Source organism: Camponotus vicinus, unplaced genomic scaffold (assembly GCF_025532165.1).
Source record: "Camponotus vicinus isolate PSW18456_S1 unplaced genomic scaffold, iyCamVici1.0 SCAF_1, whole genome shotgun sequence".
Lineage (NCBI taxonomy): Eukaryota > Metazoa > Arthropoda > Insecta > Hymenoptera > Formicidae > Camponotus > Camponotus vicinus.
This window is the reverse complement of record NW_028141945.1, coordinates 18,952,614-18,973,331: the sequence shown is the minus strand read 5'-3', so window position 1 is coordinate 18,973,331 and position 20,718 is coordinate 18,952,614. Positions and strand designations below refer to the sequence as shown.

The following is a 20,718-nucleotide window of genomic DNA, read 5'->3' as shown; positions in this document are numbered from 1 at the left end:
TCTTACAATAACACAAAACACTTACGTTGCAACAACTAATGAATTCTCACTGCGCTAGAAGCGATGGCTCGTTAAAGCGACTTCATGGATTCTTCGGAGAGACTAAATGAAACTGTTTTAATAGCTATAAGCAAATGTGATAACTTTAATGCGAAGCAATCACGCATCAAACATTGATCCGCTATTTAACCCTGATAATTTAATCAGCAATCTATAAATAAAACGTCGAATAATATTATGTACATTTATTGAGCAAACGATTTTACCATTTTAATGTCGACGATTCTATATTTATTTGTTTATTTCTGTTTTTTATAAAAAAATTGGTGGTTTAAGAAGAATAAAAACGCAGAAACAAATAAAAAACAAAGAAATAAACATTGGGATGGAAGAGAATCGTAGAAAAAATCTACAATCAGTCGAGAAGATTAAGATTCTGTATATAATAATATTTATGAGTAAGATTTATTTTTCATGATTCTTTATCGCGCTCTGTCTACAAGTCGGCAATATCTTTATGATTCAAATTGATCTTACATTAAATTGATACATGATTGTGTATCATCTTCTTATACTGTATCATTTTTGCCATCCATTATCCAGCCACCTTATCTTTATGTGTAAAAAGTAGATTTAAAAGAAGCAGCAAATGTATTGATGAAATAATCAATTATTTTGCAGAAGTATTTTTTATGTTCATACATAAAATATAGAAAAAAATTATACATAAAATATAAAATATCTTTTACGCTTATCAATATTTATGTGCTGATGCAAATCCAAAATCGACATGCTTATTTTCTTTGTCGTAAAAATTTAATTGAATTGTTTTATAATTAAATTTCGATCTGACAATGAAATATTTTGGTAAAAATAAATGTTATAGCTAAAGAACAACAATTTTGTTATCAAGAAAATTTTGAGATTTTTCTTTTCATGATATACATATTACATTCCATTTTTAATACATAAATATATAATGGCAGTTCTAATATGAGTATAGTAATAATATACGTGATTTAAAAGAGAGAAATATTTCCTCGAAAAAGATTTCGCGGTAAATGTGAGGAGAATACTTACATCTAATTTTAAAAAAACGATTGTATTGCTCACGTGGAGGTCAACCCATCTTCTTTCAATAATGGATTTTTTCGAATCCATTATTCATTAATTCGCATAAATCGGAATTGCAGAAGTTGCATTTAGAACCGCCTCTCCGCAGAAATGTTCAATCAATCAATTTTTTTTCTACAGGAACATTACAACAGAAGATTACTCAAAAACATCTTGATATTATTATTTGGAGATCATTCCTAGTCCAAATAATGTTTGTAAAATTATTTTATATATAATTCTATACAATCTTTTATACATAATCTCTTTTTTCCAGCGAACTTTCAGAGAAAAAAAATATATTATTATAATCTTGAAATAATATTATAATTATAATTATTAACATGATTATATTAGATTTTCTGAAAATTTTTACAAAATACAATTAAGCGAAGCAATTAGATAAAATAAGTTTCCAATGATAACACTAATAGCTTTAATTTTGTAATTGCGAATTAAATATTCATCTTTTTAAATAGTTACCTTATGTAACAAGTTCTTGATAAAATTTTATTTGATTGTTTCTCGATTACTTTGCTTGAAGTTATTCGAAATGACGTAAATTAATTATTAAAACACAATAATATTAGTTTGAAAATTCAATATCTTTCATTTTTTCTCTCTCTTTCTAGTCATGTCTTTCTATTGATATTTCTATTTTGTTTGTATTATTTTTCAAATTCTTCAAATTCCCATTGCCGTTACTCAAATGAAAGCTTCGATTAAGAATGTCAGCAATATCGTCGTTATGAGGATGCCGGGCTTAATCTTCATGAAACTGGCAGAGTTTTTAAATCTCCCATCGATTCTAGGCGTCGTGCTCATCATATGATCTTTGTGATCCCTTGAAGACTCTCTCTGAGAAGAAATCACGGTAAGTAATAATTCCATGCATTTGATGGTCGAAAATCTCTTTATAAGACATCTGAGAATCACTATAAATTTGTTTTAAGTTTTTGACTAATTATTTCTTAAAGAACGTTTCATTAACAATCTGTTTTTTTTGCTCACATTTGTAAAATTAATTTTGCAATAATTTAATATAAAAAGACATATCCAAAAAAAAAGTAGGAATAAATTTGATAACAAGAATATTGATGTAATTTGTTGAAATTTTATATAGTGCCGACGTCGAGAAGGCAAAGAGGAAAGTGGAAGGCGATTTGAAACTCACACAGGAAGCCGTTGCCGATCTCGAGAGAAACAAGAAGGAACTCGAACATACTATCCAACGCAAAGACAAGGAACTCTCATCCTTGACTGCCAAGCTCAAGGACGAGCAATCCCTTGTCGGCAAACTGCAAAAGCAGATCAAGGAACCGCAGACTCGAATTGAAGAACTTGAGGAAGAGGTATGATAAGAAAAATGTAATCTAAAGTCTTCCAGTTTTGAAAAAAAAACGAAAAAGATATATTTTAATCCACTAAATTTTTTTAACTTTACATCTTTTAATTACTCTTGAAAAATTTCATTAAAATGAACATTCACTACTTTATTAAATTTTCAATTCTTGTAAATTAAATTTTGTTTATAAAATTAAAACAATTGAAAATTATAGAGAAAATTGTTCTTAATAAAAAATTTGAAATTAATTATAAGGAATTGGTTAAAAAAATAAATCAGATTTTTATTGTTGTCTCTTGTATGATGACTTGTATATCACTATCATCGCAACTATGGAAGTGTATAACAATGTCTGGCCATTTTCCTTTTCAAGATCGAGGCAGAATGCGGCGGACGAGCCAAGGCCGAGAAGCAGCGCAGCGATCTTGCTCGCGAGCTCGAGGAACTCGGCGAACATTTGGAGGAGGCTGGCGGTGCCACTTCCGGTGAGATCGAGCAGAACAAGAAGTGCGAGGCCGAGCTGAGCAAGCTCCGCAGGGATCTCGAGGAGGCCAACATTCAGCATGAGTCCTCGCTGGCCATTCTACGCAAGAAGCACAACGACGCTGTCACCGAGATAGGCGAGCAGATCGACACCCTCAACAAGCTTAAGGCTAGGTGAGTTTGCCAGACTGATCCTTTTTCTCGATGGAGAGAAATAATAGAATTTTTGAAAATTTTTTATCTTCATCAATCAATATCAATTTTAATCCTTTTTCTTTTTCGAAACTTTCTTATATTTAATATTTTTTCTAAATTTGAAGTTGATGAAGAGAAATTGAGGATAAATTTGGTTATATTAATTAGAATTTAAAGATTTTCAAGTTTTTTCACTCAATAAATAATATTGCAAATTTAGGATGTTTTCATTGAGAGAAACTTATGCCATAAGGCATAAACAATAGGGGAGATCGGTGATTAGATCAGTTTTCACGTTTCAATTTTTTGACATCGACGACTATTAGATTTTCGAAGAAAATAAAAGTGTGAAAGCAACGGGAGACTTTAACGCAATATTTGCGATAGAGCCGGAAAGGGTCGACACGACATCGACGCCGAGTTGAACGATTCGCGCTCTCTCACGGATCAAGTTTCGCGAGAGAAGGTATTTGGAAATGAGAAAGAGATATGACGAAGAGTGTTCCTCGTGCATCTTGTTGACTTTCCAGACGTAATCTCGGACTTCCTGTATATGCCCCTCGATAATTCTCTCGATTTGTAAAACACATGTGATTACCAGAATGGAATGATATATTTTGGAAAAACCTTTGTCTTGTTGCCCGAATTGTCTTGTTGTGTCACGAATGCTGGATTAAATTCCATTGTCTATTAAAACATGCAAAAATATACTAAATTTCAGATAAGAATATTTAAAAGGAATACATAATATTTTAAAGGAATAAATAAATTATGAATATTAATTTATAATTTTTTTACTTTTACAAAAATTAATAAATATAAGACTCGAAATATAAAATTAACAAAACAGTTATAATGGCAATACGAGTCTAGTGTCGATGTTGTAACACATTTATTTATATTACAATCAAATAAATATTGATATTAAAGCATACAAAGAGAGGATAGCGAACGTTTCGACCCTATTTTTGGGTCATCTTCAGCGCGAAAGTATATAATAAAAGATAATATAATAGCAATGTGTTTTATATCGGAATCTGTTACAAAGGTTGCTGTTTAAAGCGATAATAAATGTCTCGGTATCTCATTATCTTGACGATGCCTACGTAAAAACAAAGGACAAAAGTAAAATAAGTTAAATAAATAATGTAATTAATATGAACAAAGAAAGAAAAAGTACTAAATTAAACATGAAATTATGAGATTGGAATGTTAATTTATTAAAAATGATCTAAATATAAACTGAACATAAAGTCAAAGAAATAAATAAATAAGTTATAAATAAGTTAAATAAATAATATGACTAATATGAACATAGAAAGAAAAAAGTACTAAGAATTACATGAAAATTACGAGATTGAAATTATTTTAATGTCAATTTATTAAAAATGATCTAAATAAACTGAACATATAGTCAAGAAATAAAAATTAAAAGGTTAAACAGATAAGAAGTTAAAACTACGGAAATAAGACTTACTTCCAGGCATCGAAGATAATGACGCGCCGAGGAGATGAATAAAGACAACTTAACATCTCCGAAGACAAAGATCGACTCGTCTTTAACGGATAAATGTGACTTATATATAAACGGTAAAGAGAGTCAAATAATGTATAAATGTACACATACGCAAAGTCGCAGACCTATTTGTTATGATAGAAACTGTGTTAAATTTTTGGCAAGTTGTTGACAATATTTAAATAAATTTCTGGTAAACGTTCAGTATCCGTTTGCAAATTGAGACCATTTTTTTGCCTCTTGATATATAGCATTTCGGAGATCAATCTTTTACTCAAATATGGTTCTCGATCCAAAACCTGAACGCCATCCCAATCAAAAGTATGATCAAAACCAACCCTGTGATTCGTGATGACTGATTGAGAATTAGTGTTATGTCTAATGTGGCTGCGATGTTCGTTGATTCTGGTATGCAGCTGTCTGCAAGTTTGTCCAACGTAGGACGCATCGCAATCCATGCAGTTCAATTTGTATATGACGTTCAAAGAATTGGAAGTAGGAAGAGGATCCTTATGAGCCCTGATGAAGTTTTTCATTTTATTGATACTGTAATATGAGAGTCGAACATCCAAATCCTTAACGATATGTTTAAAACGCCCGGAGATTGAAGGAACGTATGGTATCGTGAAATAAGTAATGTGATCATTTGTGTTTATGACCTGGGTATTATTCACTAAGGAATTTGGTTTGAAAAGGTGTTTCTTAAGGCGGTCAACACATGTGTGGAAAATAAAATTTAAAGGGTATCCATTGCTTAAAAGGATGTTGATAGCCAATTTAATATTCTTATAATGGAAAACAGGGTGAGACAAGCGGAAAACCTTGTCTATTAAACCAATTACTGTGCCTCTTTTTTGGCAAAGAGGATGTTGAGATAAGAAGTGTAGGTATCTACCGGAAAAGGTATCTTTACGGTACCAGTCAAAAATTATAAAATTATTGTCGGAAATTAAAGTCACATCTAAAAAGTTAATTTTATTGTCTACAGCAATTTCCATTGTGAATTGTAGACGAGGATGGAAAGAATTGAAAGTGTCCAGAGTATCTTTAAAAAAAGAAGGAGGAATGGCTAACAGAACATCATCAACATACCTTAAATAATCTTATATTTATTAATTTTTGTAATTTAAACGCTGGCTGCAATAATGCGTTCCTACTCGTTCTTCAATAGTATTAAATTTACGTTTGGTGATGAAGCGGTCTTGTCCTTTAAGAAATGGATTAAATATCAGAAATTAATTATTAACTGTAAGGTCAAGATTGAGTTTTTGCGTAATTGTATTATGTATAATGTCACTCCGCCACACATAGATAACTGCTTTAAGACGTTTAAAAATTTCACACATCCTAGATCTGTTAAGAAATTTAAACTCTTCAAACATGCGTTTACAAAAAAACTATTACGTATTGAAATTAATGACTGTTTTTCTTTATCTGGATTCGCGCGCACTCAGATTTACAAAATCTCTAAAGTTATGTATTCTCGCGTTCCTGTGTCCGTTTGCAATTCTTTCTTTTCTAAGCAAGCGGGACCATTGCTTTCCTTTTTTTGTAACCAACGAGAGAGACTCAACAAGAAATTTGCCTCTCTACGATCTAGGCGTAATGCCTTTCTCCAAAAGTTAGAAACCATACATTATTTTTGTAGCTTTTCTTCTACGTCTGGGAATTTTGGAAACCTAAATAATATGAAGTTCTCCTTTAAACCTCCGGAACCGGCCCTTCATTCCGATGACATTATTGAGATCAAAGTTGATTCTGGGTCGTTTATCAACAACCACCATTCCCTTTGTGACATTAACAAAAAATGGTTTGTTAATTTATCGTCCATTACCATCCCGAAGAATATACAATCCTTGTTACAGCTGGGCGAGAATTTCAGTCTTCCTACACAGAACAATGACATGCTAACAATGGAGTTCATCAAGAGTTTTGAAAATAACATAAGAAAACTTCCTGCGGTCAGTCAATCAGCTATTCGGAGTCGATCGTTGAACACTATCAACAATTTACCTTCTTACTCAGTTAAAAGAGACGAACTTGATGAGACTCTGAATAGACTTACATTAGCTACAAAAAAGTTTCTTAACAGCAACAAAAACCTAATTTTGACTCGTGCAGACAAAGGTAATGTCACAGTTGCTTTAGACAAAGACAAATATGTTAGAGAAGTCGAAAATCTTTTGATGGACACTGACACGTACATGGTGGTTGGAAGAAGCCCTGTCAAGAAGTTAACAAATAGTTTACGTGAAATTTTAACGAGATGGAGGAAGTCGAATTTCATCTCAGCTTCCACTTACAAGTCACTTTATTACAGTGATGGTAATTTACCGAGAGCTTACGGTTTGCCCAAAATCCACAAACCGAACTGTCCATTTAGAATAATTGTTTCATCCATAAACAGTCCTTTGTACTTTTTAGCCACATATTTGCATAAGATCATGATTAAGAGTTTTCCGGTTTCTCACAGCCATGTCTCCAACAGTTGTGATGTGGTTAAAAAACTGTCTAATACATACCTCGACAACAAATTCAGATTAGTTTCGCTGGATGTAATTTCTCTTTTTACTAACGTGCCAACAGATCTGATTATTGACAGCGTTTCTTCCAGATGGAGTAATATCTCGCCAAACTGTGACATACCATGCAATGAATTCCTTTTAGCAGTTAAGTTTGTGTTGGATTCATCCTTTTTCACCTTTAACGACATCACTTACAAGCAATCCTTTGGCACGCCCATGGGCTCCCCCTTGTCTCCTATTGTAGCTGACATAGTGTTGCAGGATTTGGAAAATAAAGCACTTCTTTCCTTAAAATTTACTCCCCCCTTTTATTTAAGGTATGTTGATGATGTTCTGTTAGCCATTCCTCCTTCTTTTTTTAAAGATACTCTGGACACTTTCAATTCTTTCCATCCTCGTCTACAATTCACAATGGAAATTGCTGTAGACAATAAAATTAACTTTTTAGATGTGACTTTAATTTCCGACAATAATTTTATAATTTTTGACTGGTACCGTAAAGATACCTTTTCCGGTAGATACCTACACTTCTTATCTCAACATCCTCTTTGCCAAAAAAGAGGCACAGTAATTGGTTTAATAGACAAGGTTTTCCGCTTGTCTCACCCTGTTTTCCATTATAAGAATATTAAATTGGCTATCAACATCCTTTTAAGCAATGGATACCCTTTAAATTTTATTTTCCACACATGTGTTGACCGCCTTAAGAAACACCTTTTCAAACCAAATTCCTTAGTGAATAATACCCAGGTCATAAACACAAATGATCACATTACTTATTTCACGATACCATACGTTCCTTCAATCTCCGGGCGTTTTAAACATATCGTTAAGGATTTGGATGTTCGACTCTCATATTACAGTATCAATAAAATGAAAAACTTCATCAGGGCTCATAAGGATCCTCTTCCTACTTCCAATTCTTTGAACGTCATATACAAATTGAACTGCATGGATTGCGATGCGTCCTACGTTGGACAAACTTGCAGACAGCTGCATACCAGAATCAACGAACATCGCAGCCACATTAGACATAACACTAATTCTCAATCAGTCATCACGAATCACAGGGTTGGTTTTGATCATACTTTTGATTGGGATGGCGTTCAGGTTTTGGATCGAGAACCATATTTGAGTAAAAGATTGATCTCCGAAATGCTATATATCAAGAGGCAAAAAAATGGTCTCAATTTGCAAACGGATACTGAACGTTTACCAGAAATTTATTTAAATATTGTCAACAACTTGCCAAAAATTTAACACAGTTTCTATCATAACAAATAGGTCTGCGACTTTGCGTATGTGTACATTTATACATTATTTGACTCTCTTTACCGTTTATATATAAGTCACATTTATCCGTTAAAGACGAGTCGATCTTTGTCTTCGGAGATGTTAAGTTGTCTTTATTCATCTCCTCGGCGCGTCATTATCTTCGATGCCTGGAAGTAAGTCTTATTTCCGTAGTTTTAACTTCTTATCTGTTTAACCTTTTAATTTTTATTTCTTGACTATATGTTCAGTTTATTTAGATCATTTTTAATAAATTGACATTAAAATAATTTCAATCTCGTAATTTTCATGTAATTCTTAGTACTTTTTTCTTTCTATGTTCATATTAGTCATATTATTTATTTAACTTATTTATAACTTATTTATTTATTTCTTTGACTTTATGTTCAGTTTATATTTAGATCATTTTTAATAAATTAACATTCCAATCTCATAATTTCATGTTTAATTTAGTACTTTTTCTTTCTTTGTTCATATTAATTACATTATTTATTTAACTTATTTTACTTTTGTCCTTTGTTTTTACGTAGGCATCGTCAAGATAATGAGATACCGAGACATTTATTATCGCTTTAAACAGCAACCTTTGTAACAGATTCCGATATAAAACACATTGCTATTATATTATCTTTTATTATATACTTTCGCGCTGAAGATGACCCAAAAATAGGGTCGAAACGTTCGCTATCCTCTCTTTGTATGCTTTAATATCAATATTTATTTGATTGTAATATAAATAAATGTGTTACAACATCGACACTAGACTCGTATTGCCATTATAACTGTTTTTTTACTTTTAATTAGACAAAAATATTTGTATGTCAAAAATTGCAGATAATTGCAAATAAATATACGCAATTATGTTAGTAATTAATTTCTTGGATTGAATTAATATCTTGAAATTTTCAATCTTAGTTTATCAATTAAATTGGAATTTTTTAATTTTATAATAATTTAACTTTTTAATTTTGTAATCTATTACTTATGTTGCGAAAATAACAGCGAATTGCGATGGAATAATTTAATCTGGCGTTCTGGAATGTAAATCAAAAATAATTCGCGTCATTGTCACTCATCTGTTGATCCCTTCAATTGTTTCCGTATCGATTGTCAGGGTTGAGAAGGAGAAGGTTCAATACTACAGCGAATGCAACGACTTGCGCACGTCTTGCGACCACTTGAGTAACGAGAAGGTAAGCCCTCGGACTCGACTTCGATAATAATATCCGGATTAACGCGACTAACAGCTTCCGCTAGGCGCAGAGACGCAGCCCTACGACAATCTCAAAAGATCTATGTGGATCTACCTATTTTCCCAAAATCACTCATGAACCATTTATCCGACACGTGAGTCGATAGTCCCCGCTTACTCAGCATCACTTGCAAATATGTGTGTAAACCAGTGCTCGGAATTAGTTGCCCTTTTCAGGCCGATATCTGAGGCGACGCCTACGATCCCCCCACTACCGTTCGAGGCTCGACGGCCGAGCCGCCGATCGCGCACGTAACGCTATGCTGCAGTAGCGTCCGCCAAACCGTTTCGCTAAATCGTCATTAAAATCTTTTTTGGTAAATAATTTTTCTTTTTATAAATGATTAAATATCAAAATTTTTATTATTATAATATATTATATATGTACAATTTGTTATACATACATATTATACATACATGTACATATGTTATAATAATATATTTTAAACTTTAAAATTTGCATTTTAACATTTTAAATTTGCGCACTTTGAACGACTTCGACGCCGCGAAGAATCTGTCCGCGAGCGCGCCACTTTGCTCGGCAAGTTCCGCAACCTGGAGCACGATCTGGACAACATCCGCGAGCAGGAGGAGGCTGAGGGGAAGGCTGATCTTCAGCGTCAGCTCAGCAAGGCTAACGCCAAGGCGCAACTGTGGCGCACCAAGTACGAATCCGAGGGCGTCGCCCGGGCTGAAGAGCTCGAAGAGGCAAAGAGGAAGCTGCAAGCCAGACTTGTCGAGGCCGAGGAGACGATTGAGTCTCTCAATCAGAAGGTTATCGCTCTGGAGAAGACTAAGCAACGGCTGTCCACAGAAGTGGAGGACTACTGCCATCGCAAACGTCGCCGAGAAGAAGCAGAAGGCCTTCGACAAGAATCATCGGCGAATGGAAGCTCAAGGTCGACGATCTCGCTGCCGAGCTCGACGCCAGCCAAAAGGAATGTCGCAACTACAGTACCGAGCTCTTCAGGCTCAGAGGTGAGAGGAATCGGAGAAATTCGATTTTCTCGACTTCAAACTTGTCTAGATAAAAATATGCGAAAGATAAAATATGAAAAAGTATAAATTGAAATTTGATCAATTTGCTAAAATTAAAATTCAAAGAAGTCTTCTGTCAAGTAATAACTTCTATCAGTAGGTATACAAGGCGGGTTCTAACTCAGGTCCTCTCAGGGGGGGTGAGGCGCGAGGGGATCTCAGCGGCGCGGGGGAATGACGTCACGCAGGATGGAGGGGGTTTTCGGTGGCGCGGGGGAATGACGTCACGCGGGATGAAGGGGATTTCGTAGGCGCGGGGGCTGCGGGGCGGGGCGGGGGACGCTTGTGTTGGATGTTTTATGACAAGTATAAACAATCATAAACCGATTGATAAACAGCGGTATTTGAAGAGGATTGGGTCTTCGGGCCGAGACTAACGTGTCGGGACATGTTTTTCGCAAACAAAATGGCTCTCGCGGTACCCTCCCCCTCTCCCCACAATATAAGTAATTCTAGATTTTTTTTCGAATTAAACAATATAAGCGGTATTCCTTTGAAGAGGATTGGGTCTTAAGGCTGACTAACGCGTCGGGACATGTTTTCGCAAACAAAATAGTTTTGTGCTGTTGTGATACACCCCCTCTCCCACAATATAAGTAATTCTAGATTTTTTTTCGAATTAAACAATATAAGCGGTATTCCTTTGAAGAGGATTGGGTGGATGGAAATGCGTGCGAAGAAATTACGTCATGATTTAGACTTAAAACTTTATTTATGTTTTATGTATATATATATATATATATTTTTTTTTTTTCTTACGTACTATGAACTAAAAACTAAAGCTGCCAGCTCACAATCGACGAGCTGATGCTTGTTGAAAGCGTCACTCGCGCGTATTACATTAGATCTTTCTTTTGGATTTATTACAGTAGACGCGATATTGGAGAATTGCGTAAACTTGACATCAACTGTTTCGATAATTTTACCCAATCGATCAAAAGTTACATCTATGCATTGATCGAGATCGAACATACGATGTAATGTCGATTCGACCATCATCAAGCATACGTTTGAAGATTCGAGACTTATGAGTTTGACGTCGTTAATCGTACGAACTCTCACTGTTAGCGGTCCAACGCTTATGAAATTGTAGTCATCTTTAGAGTTGTTCCAAAGTAATTTTTGAATATTGCGACGTTGCTCGTAGAGTCCCTTCCACGTTTCGAGAGATAATATCCTTTTAGATTATACCTTTCCTCGATGATCTCCTATGGCAATCTCCACGTAACTCGGTGGACCCACGTTGATACCAATTTCGAGGAATTTGAATTCCGTAGCTGTCAATGCGTATCGTCTACCTAGTATACGAACCGCACGATGTTCCAACGAAATGCTACAGAAAAATTAAAATTAAAATAATAGTAATAATACAATTTGTAAAAAAAAATATATAAAAAATAGAAAGAAGTTAAATGAAACTTACTTGTCACATTTGTTCTCAAACGATGGAGTTTTATCACGACTCGGTACGTAATTATTCACACGTCCTCCGATGCCGCTGTTTCCGTTTCTTTCGACGTAATACATTTCTCTGGGAGTTATGAAAAGTGAACCACGAGAGCGGTGTTAACGCGACACTGATCGTATAAGAAATAACCGAGTATACATGACGCTCATCTTCCAAAAGTATAATGTGGTGGGGGGATCAATGCTTTGAATTTTAGGAGGAGGGATAACGCTCAGACAAAAAATTCTTAGAAACGCATAGAAAGGTCTAGGAAGGGGAAATAAGAGATAAAACATATTAATGTTTACATATTTTATTTTCTTGCAATTCTTTCTGGCGTTGCGACCACCAGTTAAATATTTTGAATACATTTTGTAATGCGCAATTCTTAACATGTTTTCCACATCGCATACTATTGGTAATATCTAATTTATTTAGAGAATCAATATCTTCATAGTCTGCATCCAAGGTTTCAATAATATAGCCGTTTCCCGCATCGTCTAGTATATCGGTCAGCCATTTTCGCTTTTCAAGTCCTTTAACGTACACGACAGACGATTCTTCTTCTTCTTCTTCGTGTATCGTACCAACGACAGCTGTTGTAATTACACGCTGAGCCAAGCCATACGGAACGTTTCCGTCTTCCCATTGTAATCCATGATGATTTCTAATCACCCATGAGACTTGACATCGCTCAGATTTTGTAAGCACGCTCCACGGTACGGGACTTGCGAAAAAGTAATGCGAGAGAACATATCCCTTTCTCAGAACCGCAGCTTCCTTCACGACAAAATTTCTCCCGACAATAAATCCTTGCAGATCCACAAACGTTGGTACGGACATGACGAGATCTCTCTCTTCGATACGTTAGTCGAGATGAATGACAAAACTCTAAAATCATCTCGCAGCACTTTGATTTATATCCTGCTTCTCCTCCCCTCTCTCTCTTGTGTCGATGTTATCGCTTAGGTGATTTTGCGTACAACGTTGGTCAACGGATTGTACTGGATCACACGATCGTGTATGATGAGACAGTACGCAGTGGTATTCGCCGGCACGTTCTCCTTACATTCGAATTCCAATCTCACATCCACGGTTGCGCTCTTGACCGATTCGTTTTGTCGAGAACAATCGATAATCACGAACGGACCATGACGTTGAAACTGTAAGATGGAGAGACTCGGCTCGAGATACTCGTATCCGTAATAGATCTTGCAGAAGCGCGCGTACGTGTCGTAGAGAATGGCACATCTGCCTTTTTCGAAATCCAGATTCATATCGTCGTACGGATAACATTCCGAATTCAGATAGAGTTTCACGTTGATTAATTTGCAGTGGTCGAATCGACTCGTATCCTCAGACATGATATTTTTCCGGTTTGTCTGCAGAGCGAAGACAACGTATCGTGGTTTCTCCAGTTGAGTCGCGGTCTTAATGGCCCACGAATGCTTGGTTGTAAGCTGCAATAGCGGAAACTCGTATAGATCCCACGAGCGAAAACCCATGCTGAGATATCGTCCGCTTTCCAGAGCACGCAGCATCGACAGTTTTTCGATCTCGCTCAACAGCACGTGTGGCATTCGCCATTGTATCTTGAATATGTTGATCACAGGTTCCAGTGTCGAATCTCCAAACAGACAATTATTATTGTTGCGCGATCGTATTAAGATCAATTCGTGACGAGCGTTAATCACCACTCGTTTATAATCCTCGCAAAATCCCAATAACATGTGGAGCGGTACGCAAAAATTGAAATGTCCATTCTCATAGGTCCACGGATCCCAGCCAGCGTTTTTCATAATCACGTTTCTATCGGATGATACCGTTACATAGTTTTTGAGCGTAGTAGTTATTCCTACGTTTCTATTGCGATCAATCTCAACGCCATCGAGTTCGTATCGAATCTCATCGAACATGAATGCGGCGCAATTATTTGCCAGTTCCACATCACTTCCTTCAGCTGGTTTGGTTTTCGTTAGTTGTCCCTCGATGTATAGGAAACTCTCATACGGCAATGTATACAGATCCTGTTGTTGTATGGGTATTCTTATTTCATCACTGTGTCCGAACGTTGTATTGGCGAACGGGTTGTACGTGTGAGTCTCGATCTTGATGATACGATTGTCAAAGATCGGTTCATCACCGATGTTGAGAATGTCGGTCATCGTTCAGCTGTTTCGCACCGCAAATCCCAAAGATTGTAAAAACGCAACGTTCGATGCGCTGAGTTTCTTTTTCTTGGATGATTTGATATTAGCGAACGTCGACGTTGTTGTTGTTGTTGTTGTCGGTGGTGTTGCTGGTCTCGTAAAGATTGCGTTATCTCTCACGTCTTTCGATCCGTTCAATACGAGCATCTCATACGTCGCATACATACGTGCAATCTTACGGTGATCTCTTCTCCTCGAAAATCGAGCAATCGTCCGTTCTGGTCGACAACGCGTAACGTTAAATCCGTAATGCTCCGCGCGATGATCGGCAGGTAAATGATCTGTGCAGGCGTTTCCGATATCTTATATCCCGGTGGTACCCTCGGTGAAAATTCATGTATCGTATGAACGAGTATGCCGTTGTTGTACGCACCCGCGGTCACGTTACACTCTATACGGATAATATTCACGTTGAGAATGTTAATCGGCATGTTTGATTCGTACCATTTTCGCGGCTCGAGAATACGATTCGAAAATCCTAGCAGCGATCCAATGTTGTCGGGTTTGGTAAAGTTTATTCTGTAGGCACATTTGATCTCGCTCCTCATTGTATTGTAATTAGCGCGGAGCACTATCGGATATTCATCATCTTCATAGTCAATGTGTTTCTTATCGCGATGTTTCCGTGAAATTGCTTGTTTCAAAAATTCATGTATATTTTGCAACTCATACGATCCCTCGGGAATCGTAATTTCCTCGTCGTCTTTGCCAAAGTAAAATTTATTATTCGAGGAATTCACATTCGGTATCGTGTGATAAGTCTCAAAATCCGTTAGACCGAGCTCGTATTCGCCGTCGCTCAAATCTATGGTGGGAAAGAAGTTTGCCGTGAGAACGCTACTCTTCCCAGTCAATGTGAACGTCATAGACATGTCGACGAAACTGTTTAACGAATACTGAGTTAAATAGCGCAATATCTGTCTTTAAATTCACATGCATCGACCGTTCGAAGAAACTGCAAGCACAATTGTCCGCAGATGCTCTGATCGTAAGTTTGAACAGGTGTGTAATTGTACTGTATCTTCGTTACGTTTCGTCCGAGATATCGCACCAATTCATTCGGTGGTCGAAGATTGCCGAAACTGTCGAAATATATAGCGCGATTCCCCCTCTTTGCATACGCTACCCAATGAGTACCTGGTCCTTCGACGCTATCCAAATTTACAATGCCGCTCTCGTTTTGATATATACCACCGATCGGTAACGAGTTGCGCATGAAAACACCTCTAAAATATGGAATGTGCATACGTTTTGCCAGTTGTAGCAATTGTATGTTGGTAGTTGCGCCCTGCGGCATTTTTAGCGTCTCTTTGACGTTTTTTTTTTCTCGTTGAGGCTCCTCGTCCGTATTTGTAAGGAGCGAGATATAATCCGTGACCTTCCATAGCGCGATTGTGACGTAGCATCTCTTGCAACTGACGTTGCGCGGCTTTTCCGTCGTTCACCACCTTCGCTACACCAGCCGCTCCACCGATCAGGGATCCGAGCGCACCCAACATTGGTAGAATCGGCAATACACCGCCGCATTTCGCTACCGGAAGTATCCGTTTCTTCGCCGTTTTTTTCTTCGTCTTCGTCTTCAGACCCATACCGAGCTTCGTCTTGGCTTTCATCGCTGTCCAGACAGCTGTGGCGGCGGCTCTCTCACCGAGAGTCGAATCTCTCGCAACGATGCGATTCCGCGCTCTCTCAGCGAGTATCTTATCCGCCGCGTGTCTCTCGGTGAGATCGTTGCTCCGAGAGTATGCTATATCGTGTTCGCGACACGCCGCGTCCAATGGATTTATACCTCGATCGCCTCTGACTAATCGCTTCTCCAACCGTGTGCCTGGCCCGCAAAACTGATAGCCGGGAATATGGAATTCGATCGGAAGTGTGTTTATCGCGTGATTTAATAGGCCTCTACCTATTTTCGTTGACATTCGCTGCAATTCTTTATCAATGGTGCCGGACCGTCGATGTGTGTTTTCTGCCACGGCTGATTGTAGTGTTCGTAACAGCGACGATACGTCTGAACCTCCGGATCCGCTTTTATGCGTTCCGGAAGTTTGTCCCACACGTAGTGGACGTGATCACCGCACATTCGCAACAGAACAGCTTTTGACACAAATTGTAGTTGTTCGACGCTCAAATCGCGAATGTCGGAAGGACTTGATAGCAGAACGAACATTTTTTCTCTACTGAGCGACTCGTGATTTCGCGCACCTATAAATAGGCAGGCGTTCGATCCAATCGGTAGTGTTGAAAAAATGAGATTCGTGCGACAACCTTTGACGATACGCGTGACGAATTGCGACGACAGATTACGATCAATGGAGGACAACGCAGAGATGCGCAGGCACGGTACGATGCTACCGACTACTATACGCGCGATCGTTTGCGGCCCCTCGAATTGTGGTAAAACCAACGTTCTGATAAGTCTACTGGAAAGCCCGCACGGTGTACGTTTCGAGAACGTGTACGTGTACTCGAAGTCGCTGCAACAGCCGAAATATCGATATCTGGAGAATTTGTTGACGCCGATTGACGAAATCGGCTATTTTACGTTCTCCAATAACAGTGACGTCATTCCACCGAGCGAGGCACGTCCAAACTCGATTTTCGTCTTCGATGACGTGGCGTGCGACAAGCAAAATACGATAAGAGAGTACTTCTCAATGGGTCGTCACTCGAACGTCGACTGCTTCTATCTCTGTCAGACGTACGCGAGAATACCAAAACATCTTATACGCGACAACGCGAACCTGCTGATCTTGTTTAAACAGGACGGTACCAACTTGAAACACGTGTACAACGATCACGTGAATACCGACATGTCGTACGGGGATTTCAGTGAATTATGTCGTACTTGTTGGCAACAAAAGTATGGATTTCTAGTGATAGATAAGGACAGCTCATTTACGAACGGGCGATACAGAAAAGGATTTAACGTGTTCGCGATACCGCAAAACGATTAGTCGCTGCCGACACTCTGTCGACATGGCTGAAAGCGATAATATTCGCGAGCGTGAAAAGATTGCGAGGGAGATTGAGAAAACGAGCGAATCGATCCGCAAGAAACATCGCGCTTTGAAGACCGGTAAGATCGACGACGATATCGCGGTCAAGACCCATTTTAGACCTATTATCGAGCCACTACAAAAAATCGTCGACAACTCTAGCTTAATAGCGGTGAAAAACGAGCCGGAGAGTAACGCTATAATTAAAACGTTACCCATCAAGCGGTACAAGGAAGAAGAGGAGAAGGAGGAGGAGGATGAGCATACGACACCGAAAAAAAGACAACGATTGAAGGCGAATCGTTTATCGACATCGCATAAATCGGATGAACCGCTGATAACCTCCACACCGTCCGCGACAACGAGAATCGTACAACCCACGATACCCGAATCACTCGCAATCGAAAATGTTTTCGAAACCACGGGCAACCCGCTCGAATCACCATCTGTTCGAAACATGTTACAAACGTTGGAAGGTCAAAAAATGTTACGAGAGTACTTCGGGCCACTGCCACAAAAGTACATGAGCGCTTTCCTTAGTGGCGACGAAAAAAATCAGATCGATCACGTGTACGGTGTCTATTTCAACGAGAATGAAATGTGGCTCGGTAACAAACGATTCGACATCGACGCAGATGACTCTATAATCATAGACAAAGTGAGATTCATTGGTACACCTGGATTATACGAGTTGATCTTCAAGAGAATTCCCGATGATGACATATACACTGAGGAGGATATGCAAAAATATAAGAGCATATTAATGGCGACGAGTGCGCATAAACGCCAATATGATGCGCAAGGTCAATTAAAGAGCAACAGGGGATACAAGTATAAACACATAATTGCACCGTTGATGTCGATCGAATCGAAAAAGAAAAAATGCGGTACGGGAGTATCCATGCCTCGCGCGATGACGCTAACCGACAATAAGATCGATTACGTGCACTGGGACGATCCCAACGAGCTAGTGGATCGTCTACGATTGCTCGATGCTTCGCGCCGAGCTGGCCACAACGCTCACGACAACGAGATCCTGTCGATTATAGAGGAACTTCGCGAAGTCGGCCTTATTATAAATTAAACGGTGTCTCAACGAAACTGATCAGTCGATCGACGTCACTCGCATCGAGAAAAAAAAATGCCCATCAACAAATTTGGATTATTCGAACAGAGAAATGAAGCAATTAGAACAAGCGATCATTGGGATAAATCGGTGACAAGTTACTTGCGTCAAAACGCTCTGTGTCGCGTCGCTACGTACTATGACGCGAGGTCGCGCAAGATTCGCCGTGTAGCGCAACCTGAGGCTGATACCGATGCAGTCAACAAACTGTAGGTGGAACAATGCGTTAAAACGTTGAAGAATCAGCAGAAAGAATCAGACGAGAAGTTGACTGCGTTCGAGAAGGACGTGCGAGCTTTGCAGACTGCGATAAATGAGCTTCAGCGTGCGATTAACACTAATTCAGAAACAGCTACGAGCGGCTAAACAGCGGCTATTGTACAATTATTGAACATCTACAAAGGCTTATCGAACTACAATGAGTGGCAGTGATCGAAGAGGAAACGGCTGTGAACGAGGCTACGAACAATTCAAGAACAGTTGCGAACGAGGTTATGAACACCTCAGGAACGGCTGCGAACAAGGCTATGAACACGTCAGGAACGGCTACATACGAGGCGGCATACAACTCTGGAACGGCTACGAACGAGTCAGAAACGATTGCCAACGAGGCTGCGAACGGGTCAGAAACGACTGTGAACGAGGCTACGGACTACTTAGAAGCGACTACCAACAGGATCAATCACGGCAACAAACGGGTCAAGAACGGCAGTGAACGGCTCAGAAACGACTATCAAACGTGTAAGGAACGACTATCGAACGGGTCAGAAACGGCTAACGAACGGCTATCGAACGGGTCAGAAACGGCTATCGAACGGGGCAGGAACGACAACTAACGGGGTAGGAACGGTAACGAACGGCTATTGAACGGGTCAGAAACGGCTATCGAACGGGTCAGAAACGGCTAACGAACGGCTATCGAACGGGTCAGAAACGGCTATCGAACGGGGCAGGAACGACAACTAACGGGGTAGGAACGGTAACGAACGGCTATTGAACGGGTCAGAAACGGCTATCGAACGGGGCAGGAACGGTTATCGAACAGTAACGAATGATAAAACGCACGGTGATACTCGGGGCACACATCGTTTGATCGACGAATCGAAACAACGATGGATCGGCGATCGGGAATAACCGAGGAAGCGAAGAAACAACATAGTTTAGAGAAACAACAGTTGGTGAACGAATTGCACGCGCCGGCGAGAAAAAATTTTCCCCGAAGACATGTCATAGTGCGGGGATACGATGACTTGTGGCAAGCTGACATTGTCGAGATGCGTCCGTACTCTCGTTTCAACAGAGGTTACCACTACATACTCACAGTCATCGATGCGTTGAGCAAGCACGCGTGGGCCGCACCACTCAAGAGTAAAGGCGGAAGCGAGACAGCTGACGCTATCGCTGAGATAATTCGAAATAGCAAAAGATGTCCGAAAAACTTACAGACTGATATGGGGAAGGAATTTTATAACGCTGACGTGCAACGGCTCATGCGGAAACATGACATCAATCATTATTCTACATATTCAGTATTGAAGGCATCGATCGTTGAGCGATTCAATTGCACGCTGAAAAACGACATGTGGAAGATGTTTACGCTGAACGGATCTTACAAGTGGATCAGCGCGTTGCCGCGACTCGTATCGGATTACAACGCGCGCAAGCATCGAACGATCGGTATGCGACCCGTCGACGTTACCCCCGCGGTCGCTGAAAGACTCTTGGCTACTGTGTATAACCGTGTAAATATCGCGGGTCCGGCAAAATTCAAAGTAGGTGACTCGGTACGCGTTAGCAAGTACAAGACAATTTTTGAGAAAGGTTACACGCCAAATTGGACAACCGAAGTGTTTAAAATTGTAAAAGTGCAGCATACTAATCCCGTAAGCTATCTACTTGAGGATTATCGTAAAAAACCTATCGCTGGAGCGTTCTACGAGCACGAGTTGCATCGCGCGAATTATCCGGACGTGTATCTCGTGGAGAAAGTACTGCGTAGGAGGGGTGACGAGGTTTACGTGAAATGGTTGGGATTTGACAATTCGCACAATTCTTGGATACATAAAGACAATGTGATTTAATTCATACAGTGTTTATTTTTAATTTTCTGGAAAAAATATATATGTATAACATATATAATATTTGAAAAATGAAAATATACATAAAAATCCTTATC

General features: G+C 38.8%; 3 protein-coding genes and 1 pseudogene across 4 annotated transcripts in view; 3 read left to right on the top strand and 1 right to left on the bottom strand.

Annotated features, from left to right (window-relative positions):
• Mhc (myosin heavy chain) overlaps positions 1-20,718 on the top strand; it is a 112,658-nt gene that overhangs the window by 55,633 nt on the left and 36,307 nt on the right. The window lies entirely within an intron of this gene.
• On the top strand, positions 6,330-9,125 carry LOC145959297 (uncharacterized). Of its 2 annotated transcripts, XM_083078020.1 has the most exons (3): positions 6,330-8,475; positions 8,570-8,625; positions 9,001-9,125. In XM_083078020.1, exon 1 carries the CDS (start codon positions 6,341-6,343, stop codon positions 8,435-8,437), a length of 2,097 nt encoding a protein of 698 aa, XP_082934146.1. In that variant the 5' UTR covers positions 6,330-6,340; the 3' UTR covers positions 8,438-8,475; positions 8,570-8,625; positions 9,001-9,125. The 2 variants fall into 2 exon arrangements, with proteins under 2 accessions (XP_082934146.1, XP_082934145.1); XM_083078019.1 differs by having other exon boundaries at positions 6,330-8,625.
• LOC145974108 (putative uncharacterized protein MYH16) lies at positions 10,209-10,756 on the top strand (annotated as a pseudogene).
• LOC145959299 (uncharacterized) lies at positions 11,022-14,593 on the bottom strand. The gene is made up of 2 exons (XM_083078026.1): positions 12,184-14,593; positions 11,022-12,093 (listed from the first exon to the last, which is right to left on the bottom strand). The coding sequence occupies exon 1, from the start codon at positions 14,370-14,372 to the stop codon at positions 13,173-13,175; it is 1,200 nt and encodes a 399-aa protein (XP_082934152.1). The 5' UTR covers positions 14,373-14,593; the 3' UTR covers positions 11,022-12,093; positions 12,184-13,172.